Below are 12,621 nucleotides of genomic sequence, written 5' to 3' on the forward strand. Positions count from 1 at the left end.
TGATGCTTGTGAACACCTCCAAAGAAAATGTTGAACATGTGCTAGCCTTAGTTATGCAATATGGTGCATATGCATAGGGCTACAATGTAGATCACCTATCTTAGATAAAGAACTTCCTTGATATAGAAGCTCGATACCGCTCCCACTCTCATGTACAATGGTCCAAAAGATGGAGGGTCAATATATCCATTTCCTAAACTATTACGAATATAACTTTGTATCCCATTGTGAGTTTTTTGTTGATGTTGTCACTTTTGTTGAGATGTCGATTGTTAGGGCTACCACTAAACACCAATTTTTTGTACTGGTTGTGGTCTTGGCCCTATTGGCATCTGGGATCATGTGTTGTACCCATGAACTTAACCAATTGAGCTATACTATTATTGGGGAAGTCTTGAAATATTTGTTCTAGAAGCTAAAATACTAGATGAAGTGGTCGTTGATACTGTAGCATTTCCATTTGTTGAGGCGAGTAACTTCTCAAATGACCTAAAATACCATTGTGATTATTTATGCTGTAAGGCATGCTTTTTGTTTGACCAATACTCTGCCTTATTTTTCACTGTAATGAAATTATAACATTATTGTTTGAATGAGCAACATCAACAAGAGATGAAGCCAGACATACAAAGGCTATACTTAAAGGACCTTCCACATTCGATCCAATTTGAAATGTTAAATACCCTTATTAAGATAATATTATAGATATAACCTGATCTTGTTGTGGTACACATCTCTTACTGGTTTAAGATGGAGTTGTCAATCCAACATCAGGTTCAAGATAAAAATGAGGTAGCTTTAGATGGGAAATCTTTTGTGATTGAGGATTTTGTCATATATCAGATCATACCTTCTCCTGAGAGAGTGCAAATTTAGTGGAAACCTAAGAATAGATTAGCCATAATCTAATGTTAGAAGGGGATGAAGAAAATGATGTTAGGGCCCTAGTATGTACTGAGTTTATTTGTGATGATAAGTTTAATTCCAAGCAATTTAAGATTTTTGTATTGAAAGTGAATATTAATACAAATATACCTCAATGCATGGTTTAAAAACTTGGATTTGGCAAGAGGAGTAGGTTGGTTAAGGGGGTATCTCATAGAACTACTAATATAATATTTCATTTTTCAACAGATTTACATACCCTTTATGAAAGCTTATTGACATAAATGACCAAAGGAAAGCAAAGGAGAAAGACAAAAAATCAATTGAACAGAGACAAGAAACTTGGAGGCAAGCAATAGAGATGAGAGCAAAGATTCTCAAGTGTAATGGGATCTTTTTGAATCTGAAGCCTAACATTGAATGCAGAACATATTTTCTTACATAGTGTATGAGCACCTACAGATTCACGATAACAAAAGAATGAACAACATAAACTACATGGATGGATGGTTTTCATTCCTATGTGGAAATCGACTTTTGGTTAAGTCTACTAGACTTTGAAACTTGTAAATAAAATTGATGAGGAAAAAAGAGAGTATTGGGGCCACATATTTGACAAATAATTTTATTTAATTAATTAGATCTTAAGAATGCGATCATATTTTGGTGTTGTAAAGATAGTAAATGTCATTGTGGCATTATGCATGAGCATTTGGGGTATCTCAATCTTGCTTTAAGCTTCCTATTAGTTGTATGGTTTACTAACATTTAATTTTGTATGAGCTATGTACTTAAGTATTATGTCTTTCTACAGATTCATAGAAGTGTGACAATAATGTCTCACTAGTACAAAAACAATAATAAATTACTAAAGAAACTACTAAAAATTGTAGATATGTAACTAATTTTGATCACATGACCAATGGTAGTTTATTGCCGAACATTTAACTCCCAACCAAATTTATGACTAAACTATTTTAATAATTTATTAGGTCATTGATTTAGTCATTTATTGTTGTTACTTGGTAGTTTATTTGGTAATTTTGGTAGTTTATTTGATAGTATATTTGGTAGTATATTGGTAGTTTATTTAATCATTAATTTAGTCATATTAGGGCATGATGGAATTGAACCACCATCCTCCTTCTTATAAAGCAAGTGTTGTTCCATTGAGTTAGTACCCTTTAAAGAATAATGCAAAAAATTCACAAAGTTGTCTTTCCAACATTAGATCTACCATGATCATGGTTATTGTAACATGATATACTCTTCTCAAATAACACATGATGGTCTAATTTTCCACAATGCAAAATTTTTCTAAAAATGTGTATGAAAATCAGATAGATCTATATGTATCCTGCAAATTAGGGTTTTGGTCTTTTAAAAGTTTGTGAACCCTAGGGAAAACCCTATTAAAAACCAAATTTGTGTCCTCAGTGGACCTTTTAGGTCTTATGCCTTTACTTTGAAAATTGAGTAGGAGAATCATTTTGAGACAGGTATATGCTTTTAGGAAGCTTTTCAAAATTTTCATTTTTGGTTTCGTTTTTCCTGAAATTGTTTCCTACCATCAAATCCTCCTTCAAATCTATGGTGGTCATCATGTCACTATGGAAAGTTGTAAGGTTTTTATCCTTTGCGACATGATGACCATCACAAAACAAAAACATGGTGAGATAAAATTCCAAAAGATGGGCACCGGAATTTTAATTTCAATGACACAATGGGATGTCAAAAATCTTAGACACCATAAAAGGTACTGGTTGGAAAATGCTCTATTTTATGACACCGATATTTATAAAGTCACGGTGGTCACTATGTCACCACTGGAAAAAGTAAGAGTTCTGCTAGTAGCAACATAGTGACCTCCCACAAAAGGAAAACATGGCGGGCCAAAAGTGAATATGGCATCGAAAAATCTACCTATCATTAACAAACCATGTCAACTCAACGGACTGACGGATATGTCAAAGATGCAATAAATAAAGTGTCATAATAGGAATGTGTGTTATTTCATAGCGCCATGATTTTTAAGGTTTAAGGTGGTCGCTATGTCACCACTAGAATGTGTAAGAGTTTCACTAGTTGCGACATGGTGACTTACTAGGAAAATGGAACATGATGAGGTTTACATTGAAAAGAGGGCATCGAAAGGTTTTCTCGTCATCAATGAGCCGCATGATTATTATGGAATGTTAGAAGCAATGAATGGAGTAACAGTAATGAGAATGTGCATATTTTATGTGCTAGATTCTTTCAAAGAATGTTGTGGTCATTATGTCACGACCAAGATATGTGGGATTTATGTCGGTAATGACATAGCAACTTCCCATGAAATAAAACACGGTGGGACTTGATTTCGAAACAGTAGCACCAAAAGGATTGATAGCTATAAATGACTATGGCAGTGTGTCAAGGGAAATCTAATGTCACATGCTACGTGGACCTGCACTCATAAAAAGGTACATGTTGATTAAAGCCGTTAGATTGAAGATGCATCAATGGTGGTCATCTTGTCACTATGGAAACCTACTTGATGTTTAATTCATTTGACATGGTGACCAAAGGAAAATCAAAGGGACCCACCACAGTTAAATTAAAACACTTGTAAAATACACATCGTCAGATATGGGAAGAATCAATGATGGTTGCTATGTCGCATGTGGAAGTTGCTCGATGTTTAGGCATAGCAGCATACCGAGAGTGCAACACATGTTCATGAGTGCTAGTGGTTCTAGATCGAGTTGCCAATAGTAGAGAGAAAGGCTTACATTGAGAAATTTTATTGGGTTGACTACCAACTTGGCAAGTGGAAAGTCAGTCATTCACGATTTTGTTCTCGGATCATTGAATTTTTTGAAATCGATGGTGTGTTTTGAAAATAAAAGGCGATGCCACCCTATCTCTCCTTACAATTCATTTAAAAAGATTGAAGGCTCCTCGTGTGAACCATAAATAGAGTATATTGCAAAGATCTCACCATTTCTTCTCTACGCAAACAAATTTCAGGCTTTCAGAGAGCTCAAAGCCATTGAAGAATTGTGCCTTGTGTGATTAAAATGTGAAAGGATTTCTAGTATTCACAGTGTGTTGTAGAATTGCAGTGAAAGAGTAGCGAAGAGCCAAGTAAGTTTCTCAATTCACCATATATATCAAAGTATTCTAGTATTCTACAATTTATATCCATCATGCCTCCAATGAAAGTATTCTTGGGACAATTAGATTATGCTAACAAAAATTTACAGGATGACCTTCTTGAATTATTGCCTGAGTCCACAAACAAGTTTGCCCAAATGAAAAAGCTAATTTTTGTAAACCCTAGACTCAAGATTGTAGATGGGCTATATGATAGAGGGAATTGGGTTAGAGATGCTACCATTGCTAAAACAGGGCACCATCTTTTTAAAAAATGGTTCTCAAAAAGAAAATTGTTTTCTCCTACACGAACATTTGGAATCAGCTCTGCCGCCTTCACCTCATCCACCCTCTCATTAACAACCTCGTTCAAATCCAGTTCCATGGCCAGAGTAGCCTGCAACTTCTTCAAGGAGTAACTCTGAGAAATAGCCAACCATATTGACTTCTCAAACTTATCCTTTATTCTGTTGAAAACATTTTGCATCAGAAATGTCTTCCCAACGCCGCCCATACCAACAACTGCAATGACAGGCGCGGCAGAGTCATTCAGTAGGTGAAGGACTTGTTCAACCTTGGACTCAATAGCCATTGGATGCGACTCCCTCTCAATTATATTTAAACCCCTCAGATTTACAGTCTGCGCTGAACTTGTAGAGGGTTGGTCTAAATGAGTCACATCCCCAACAAGCTTCATCTCCTTTCCATCTTTCATTATGGACCTCGATCTATCTTTCACGTCCTTAATCCGGCGTGCCATTTTACAGTGAAACACTAATTGAGAATAGCTAAAAGCATATACACAGGAGGGTTGTGAGTTCTCATTATCATCCGTACGTTTGAATTGAAGAGCACATTCGTCCACTATGTCCTCTGCATCCATGGCGATCTCTGCAACATCCAACAGCCAGCTTCTCACCGACGAACTGTGTGCACTCTGGCCATCTGCATCTCTGAGATAACCTCTTATTTTTGTAAGCTTATTGCTCAGCCATTCAAAGTCACTTTTGAAGTTGCAAACAAGTGAAATCTGCGTGCTTATCTCATCTAGCAACATCCCACCAAACTTCTCAAGAACAACATCAACCACAACGGATGCCATAATTGGTTTTGTAAACAACTAAGAAACTGAAGCACTCTCAAATACTATGGTGGACTACACTGATAAGACATGAAGCACAATCAAACGCTATTACCAACTCTGAAAATTTGACCAATAATCAGATTAAACTTGGACTCTAAGAAGATATTACTATGGAGTATGGACTAGACAGAAATAACTCGATGTTTCTAACAATTTAGAAGCACTCTCAGATATTCCTACAGACTACACAGATATGACTCGATGAACTCTCAAACACTGCTATGAAGTCTTACAATTTGATGAGTCTTTAACACAGATAGTTTTATGTCACCCAAACACTAAACTGCAATGAATGTGAATACAGCAGATCAAGAAAAAAGCGGATTGGAAGGATTACCAGGTTTCCAAGGGCACAAGTTATTCATTTACCTTTTTCTTTAATTAATGTGTTCTTTTCTTTCACGGCGACTCATAGTTAAATGGTAGGGACAAAGTTACGGAAATCACTTTTGCTTTATTATCGTCGATTCCTACCATAGGGACGATACTAGGAACTTTGTAAGTTTTAATTTTTAATTGTTCAATCATATCAGTTTATTTTTCAACTACCTTTTTTCCATCTATAAAGTTCTAATATATGATATATTTTTAGCAATTGAAAAGAAATTATTTATTTAAAATTTGATTGTTATTTTAACTTTTTAACTTTTTGTGCACAAAATTCAATAAATAATTTTTCAAACTTTATACATTGCACTCTTAGAAATTAAGCAAAATAATAAATAATACCAACTAATCTAACAAGAGCTCTTTGGGAGCGGAGTCCCTACCTTTTGGACTCATAGTGGAGATTGTAGCTATGAGGACTCATAGTGAGGATTGTAGCTATGACCAATTGTTGAGAATGTAGGAAAAACATTAAATCTATTGTACAAATTGCTAAAATAGCTTGTGAAAATGTTACATTGATCTCATAAATGTATAATTATAAATTTTAAGTAAAATATTAATTTTAAATGAAAACATTTAATAATTGTTTGAAAAAAATTATTTTAATTTAAAATTATTGTGTCAGTAAAGGTTTCTTAGACTTCAACATGTATATGTAGTTTTCAAATTGGATGTTTAACACAATCAATGTCAAATATTAGGTGTCACACATTACATCTAATATTATCCTTCAAAAAACTTCTATTTAGATCCATAATTTTTGTGTGATTTTGTATTTTAATGATAGAGATCTATTAAAATCATCCAATTCAGCAAAAAATAAAAATGAAACTCACCAATTTAACTTATTTAAATAAATATACTTGTATAAAATTAAATTATTTAAAATGTATATGGTGTACGTACGAAACAAATTACCATAGTTGGCTTTAAATCACGCAACAATATCTATTGAAAAATAAAATATTAATATATTCATTAAGTAATTAAAAATTAGAATCAACGTCAGTGCATCCAGAATTCTTGATATATAATAAACAAACCTTTTACGTAAAATCAAAAGGGAAATACACACCCCATTTTTTAATGTTGTTGAGGTCTGCAATAAGATTACGAAATAGAATTTCTAGCTGGAATAAGTTTGGGAAAATAGAATTTTACAATTTTCCACCAATGGTTTTGGTAGTTCTGTTTTGAAATAAAGTTTACTGTGGTGGTGGAATGAAAACACTATGTAACTTTTCTATATTAAATATGCATTAAATCGTGTCCTTTTTAAAAATTTGATACTGAAAAAAGTCAATAGGAAATTCTCTGATAGAATCATTAATTAAGTTCTTATCCTTTCTATTTTTTTTTTTTTCTAATTGGGAAAAAAGATTTTATGCCCAGGAAAATTGGCTTCAACCAATGAGAAAAAAGGAATTTAGTTCCCATAAACGAATTTAAAAATATATAGCCACAAACTTTAGAAATATGTTTGTTAAAATCTTTAAAAAGAAATGAAAGGGGGTGGAACAAAAACATTAGTTCCTTGCCTTCTATAAAATTGATTGACAAAATGAAAAGGAAATAACTATAAATATTTTGTACATGTTATTTAATAAAAAATTGATTGACAAAATGAAAAGGATTGATTTAAATGAATTTGGGTGACACTTCATCTATAATCTTTCAATTTCATTTATTATGATAACCTTGGAATTTCGTTGACACTTCACCTATAGCCTTTCAATTTCATTTATTATGATAACCTAGCTAATATTAATTGTTAATATTAATACATTTTTCACATGAAACTACAAATATACAAATATATTCAATAAAGTTATATAATGATAATAATAAATATTACAATTCTTATAATATCATCGCAAATTTTATTATTTGTACAGTATATATTTTTATTACATATTATTTAATATTTTGAACAATATTATAATACATCGAATTTAGTTAAAATAAAACAATGTTAAAGAAAATAGATTCTTTCAAACAAAACATATTGGGATCTAGCCACTTCATCGTACAACAAAATAAGCTAATTCAATCATATTTTAGTTAATTGACCGCACAATGGTAGAAGAAAAAAAAAGAGTTAAGCAAAACAAAGCTTAATAATCTAAAAAATCTTTCTCAAAAACTATATTCATAAAAAATTTGCAAATAGTTTCTAATTTGGTTATTAATTGTTTATAAAACACTATATTTATTCTTCAATGGTAGGAACTTGACACGATGCGTCCTTGTTAGTTCCTGCATAGGCAGATACTGTAGCGTTTGTTAAAATGCAACTTTTGAATTTTGAATTTTTAGTTATCTAATCATATCAATTTATTTTTCAACTACTTTTTTCCATCTATAAAGTACTAATATATGGTGCATTTTTAATGATTGAAAAGAAATTATTTATTTGAGATTTGATTAGTTTTTAAATGATTTTGTAAACTTTATACATTTTACTCTTGGAGATCAAATAAAATAATAAATGATGTCAACCAATCTAACAATAACTATAAATATCTTGTACATGTTATTTAATACAAAATTGATTGACAAAATAAAAAGGATTGATTTACATGAATTTGGGTGAATCTTCACCTATAACCTTTCAATTTCATTTATTATGATAAGCTTGATAATATTAATATGTTTTTCACATGAAACTACAAATATATAAATATATTCAATAAAATTATATAATGATAATAATAAATATTGCAATTCTTATAATATCACCACAAATTTTATTATTTGTATACTGTAGGTTTTAATTACATATTATTTAATATTTTGAAAAATATTATAATACATAAAGTTTAGTCAAAATAAAACAATGTTAAAGAAAATAGATTCTTCCAAACAAAATATATTGGGATCTAGTCACTTCAACATACAACAAAATAAGCTAATTCAATCATATTTTAGTTAATTGACCACACAATGATAGAAGAAAAGAAATAATGGTTTTAAAAATAAAGCTTAATAATCTAAGAATTCTTTTTCAAAAACTATGTTCATAAAAAATTTGCAAATACTTTCTAATTTGATTATCAATTTTCCTATAAAATACTATATTTATTCTTCAGTGGCAGGAACTTGACGCTATGTGACCTTGTTTTCTCTTTGTTTTTGACAGTGAGGGTGATAATATTATTTGTACATCACATGATAGACCCCTCAAGTGCTTTGAAGAGAGGGGAGCAAAATAACAAAGCATTTTAGGGAATGAATAGCAAAGTGATGTAAGTTATTCGTCTTTATTCTCTTACAAACTTCACCTCTTCTTAAAAGTTATTCTTATGCTTAAGTAACTTCATCAATTTCATATGTTCAAATTTCCTTCTTATTGTTATGATTTCTTTCTTTTAGGAAATGAACAAGTATAGCCTTTTTCACATTTAAATAATTTAATATTTGTTTATTTTCTTCCATTCATTTTTCCTTTAAAAATCTCAAACACTACTATAATCTCTTGCACTTGATGGCTCTTTAATACTGGGAGTTTTATGCCACTCAAAAAGCTACAATGAATATGAATACAACAAATCAAGAAATAAATTTATAAGAAAATAGATTAGAAGAATTCACAGATTTCCAAGGACATAAGTTATTCAAAACACCTTTCATTTAATTATTTTATCCTCTCTTTCATGAGGACTCAAATAATTCTTGATTTAGAATTATTCCCCAGCTTTAGTTTTGCCTTAGAACATTGTAGAGACAATGATAATCGAATCATTTTCACTTTAATAACCTTTTCACAACACTTGTAATAATTATGGCTTCTTTAAATTATTTCCCAACTTAGAACTTTAGTTGTAACTAATATTATTATTGGATTTTTCATTGTGCCTTTTTTTAAATTAAGAAAGAGGCGAACAAAATGATCAAGCATCTCAGAGACTAAAGACAAAATTGAACGAGTAAATAGCAAGTCATTTAAATTATTCTCCATTACTTCTCATCTTCTACAAACTTCACCTCTTCTCAAAAGTTGTTCTTATGCTTGTATGACTCCATAAACTTTGTCTTTCACATTTTGTTTCTCATCTTCTACAAACTTCACCTCTTCTCAAAAGTTAATCTTATGCTTGTATGGCTCCATAAACTTTATTTTTCATGTTTTGTTCTCATTCTTATTTTTTTATGCTTTTTTTTTTCTTTGGGGGAATGAGTAAGTGTAGCTTTTTACTTATTTAATAATAAAAATTATTTAATTTCTTCCATTCATTTTAATTTTAATTTTTTATTAATACTTTAAATATTTTTAAAGATATATATAATATTAATGATATTGAATTTTTATGTTATCATTTTATATTGTGTTGACAATCTATAATTATTTTATAGACAATAATAATAAAATTTTGATACACAATCACAAATGTAGGAAGAGGTCTAAGGTTCTAGTACAAAGGAATTTGATTGGAACAAAAGGAAGTGTTAATGCGTGATCTTATCAATGTGATAGTCCTTAGGGTTTTGTTCCTCCTTTCCCCAAGAGAATGAATCATAATGTAATGAAACTAAATGCTATGAAATAAAAAAGAGGGGAATATAATCTACTTAATTAATAGTAGAGAATGTCAATTTAGATAGGAATACAAACTATCAAACTGCAAAAGAAATCACAACCATGAAAGGTATGAAATCTGTAAGCTGGAATATATAAATACTAAAAATTTGGGGGCTTCAGGTCATGGTCAACTTGGAGGACCTAGGTTAAGATGATGGATTAAGGTCCACTTAAGATCAAGGTCGACCTAGGTCGATGTCACAATTATCCTCAACATTCTCTACATAGAATTATAAAATATAAAAAGTTGATAAAATTTTGAAACCCTAGATCCACAAATTTGATCTAAAAACCTATAAACGTACACCTATACACAACAGGGGGAAATTTTTTTGTAAGGTCCACTTAAGATCAATGTCGACCTAGGTCAATGTCACAATTATCCTCAACATGCTCTACATAGAATTCTAAAATCCAAAAAGTTGATAAAATTTTGAAACCCTAGATGCACAAATTTGATCTAAAAACCTATAAACCTACACCCATACATAAGAGGGGGATTTTTTTTTGGTTTGGAGGAGCTTGCCTCATTCAAGCTCTAATTGACAAATTTAACCTTGAATTGAAATAGATAAAAGAATGCTAACATATAGTAGAAGTAGATGAAACATTGTAGAACATCAAGTCTACCATTCAAGAAGAGTTGAAGACTATATTCTATGAGTAAATTCAAGTTGATGGGTACTTTGTAAGGAATCTAGACAATTTTTATCTATACTTCTTTCTAGTAACAACAACTTGAATGGTAAGGATCGGAAGTCTCTCATTGCTTACATTGCTTCCCCTACTAATTTTGAGTAGAAATTTTTTCTTTTAGCTGTCACATCCTAAGACACAATTAAAAGAGTTATCTTTCCTTTTGAAAGTAATAAGTATCATGGCCCATATGTTTCCTGATGTTCTTCTTTTAGTCCTTCTAGCATTTTTTTCATTAAGATGTGATTAAGAGTGAACAAGATATTTTTGGTTCAAGATAAATTCTCAAGGAATTGAATACTACTTTTTTGCCTTTATCCCGAAGGTTTTAAGTTCTAACTCTATGGGTCTCTTTAGACCAATCAACCTTTGCAACTCCTATATAAAATCATCTCCAAACTCCTCACTATTAGATTTTTTTCCCTTTCTCCCAAATATTATTTCTCTACAAAAAAATGGGTTTGTGCTTAGAAGATAGATCCTAATTCTATCATTATCGTGCATGAAAATACTCAATTTTTAGATGTGTCTTCTAAAAAAGATTTTTCTTTTATAAAGTCAGATCTATCTAAGGCCTAAAAAAAAAGTTAATTAGTCATTCCTTTTGAGGGTTCTCTTGCCTTTTGGATTTGACTGTGAAGTTACTTAGTGTACATATCCTAGATAATTTATGCCCCCTTTTTTGTCAATCATCGTTAATGGTTATCTTAGTACCCCTTCTTTTTTTAACCTTGATAGGCATCAAACAATGCGATCTTATTTCCCTAATTTTTTAAAAACCATGATAGAGTAACTTAGAATATTTATTTATAACTTTGTCTCTAAGGGTGACCTCTCTAGTGTTTATCCTTCAACTTCTAACCTCATTTCCTTCCTCTAGAAATTTATTGATGACACTATTTTAATTAGTTCTTTTGCCATTATATGGAATCTATAAGTCTCAAATATGCTCTAAAACATTACAGGCTTTCTCAAGGCTGGTTGATTAATTGGGAGAAAAGTTCTTTTTTCCTCATAAATACCCCAAAGGAGAGGAAAAGGTGTTTAGGCTATCAAATCAGGTTGTTTCCTTCTATCTACTCGGGCCTCTCACTATATTAGAAACCTCCATAAATTTTTTGGAATAGTCTAGTAGAAAGATTCTGTAGGAAACTTGCTAGGTGGAGAGGTTCTCTTTTAAGTCAAGATGGTAAAGTTTAACTCCTCAAGAAATATCTATAGTGATTACTCTTTATGCTCTTAGCTTATTCATAATTCCTAATAAATTTGCTAGCTCTATTGAAAAGATTTTGGAGTAATTTTTGTGGCTAGGTGTGAATGACAAGAAAATGATGTCATTGATAGCCTAGGATAAGGCTTTTATGCAAAACAAAAAATGGGAGGTCTTAGTCTAAGAAACATAAAGTCCCTAAATTAGGGTCTTTTTACTACTATGTATTGGTCTCTACCTTGGAACAAGTGGCATTACTTGTGAAAAAGGTGAATGCACCTTACATAGACGCACAAGAGAAGTTGACAGAGAATACATAGAAGAAACTTGAACATAGAGTTGTGGAGAAGGTTTGATAGTCTATTGCTATCCAACAAGTTAAACTATCCATAATAGTAATCGAGTTGGAAGAGCTCACAAAATTTGCACTTAATCTATTTCATAAATTGTGTAATATTTCATTCTTTTTTGAGGATATAATAAAGAAGATGAGGAAAATAGTAGAAGATCTTATGAATAGTGCAGATGATCTGATTGTTGACCCAATTTCATTTCAAGTTCATTATTCTAGGGTGAAATACT

The 12,621-nt window shown here is 31.1% G+C and overlaps 1 protein-coding gene across 1 annotated transcript; it reads right to left on the reverse strand.

Annotated features, from left to right (window-relative positions):
* Positions 1-4,113: 4,113 nt before the first annotated feature.
* LOC149560600 (disease resistance RPP13-like protein 4) lies at positions 4,114-5,122 on the reverse strand. Its single transcript, XM_089827651.1, has 2 exons — positions 4,262-5,122; positions 4,114-4,152 (listed from the first exon to the last, which is right to left on the reverse strand). The coding sequence occupies exons 1-2, from the start codon at positions 5,120-5,122 to the stop codon at positions 4,114-4,116; spliced, it is 900 nt and encodes a 299-aa protein (XP_089683777.1).
* Positions 5,123-12,621: the final 7,499 nt, after the last annotated feature.

The sequence above is a fragment of the Cupressus sempervirens genome, chromosome 4, assembly GCF_028749045.1.
Source record: "Cupressus sempervirens isolate cs-2001-9-10 chromosome 4, ASM2874904v1, whole genome shotgun sequence".
NCBI lineage: Eukaryota > Viridiplantae > Streptophyta > Pinopsida > Cupressales > Cupressaceae > Cupressus > Cupressus sempervirens.

Excerpts from the sequence above, each read along its gene's own strand:
- LOC149560600 (XM_089827651.1), bottom strand. The coding sequence starts at position 5,122 with ATGGCATCCGTTGTGGTTGATGTTGTTCTTGAGAAGTTTGGTGGGATG. Across the intron at positions 4,153-4,261 it reads GGTGCCCTGTTTTAGCAATG|GCAATAATTCAAGAAGGTCA; the intron begins GTAGCATCTCTA and ends TTGTGGACTCAG.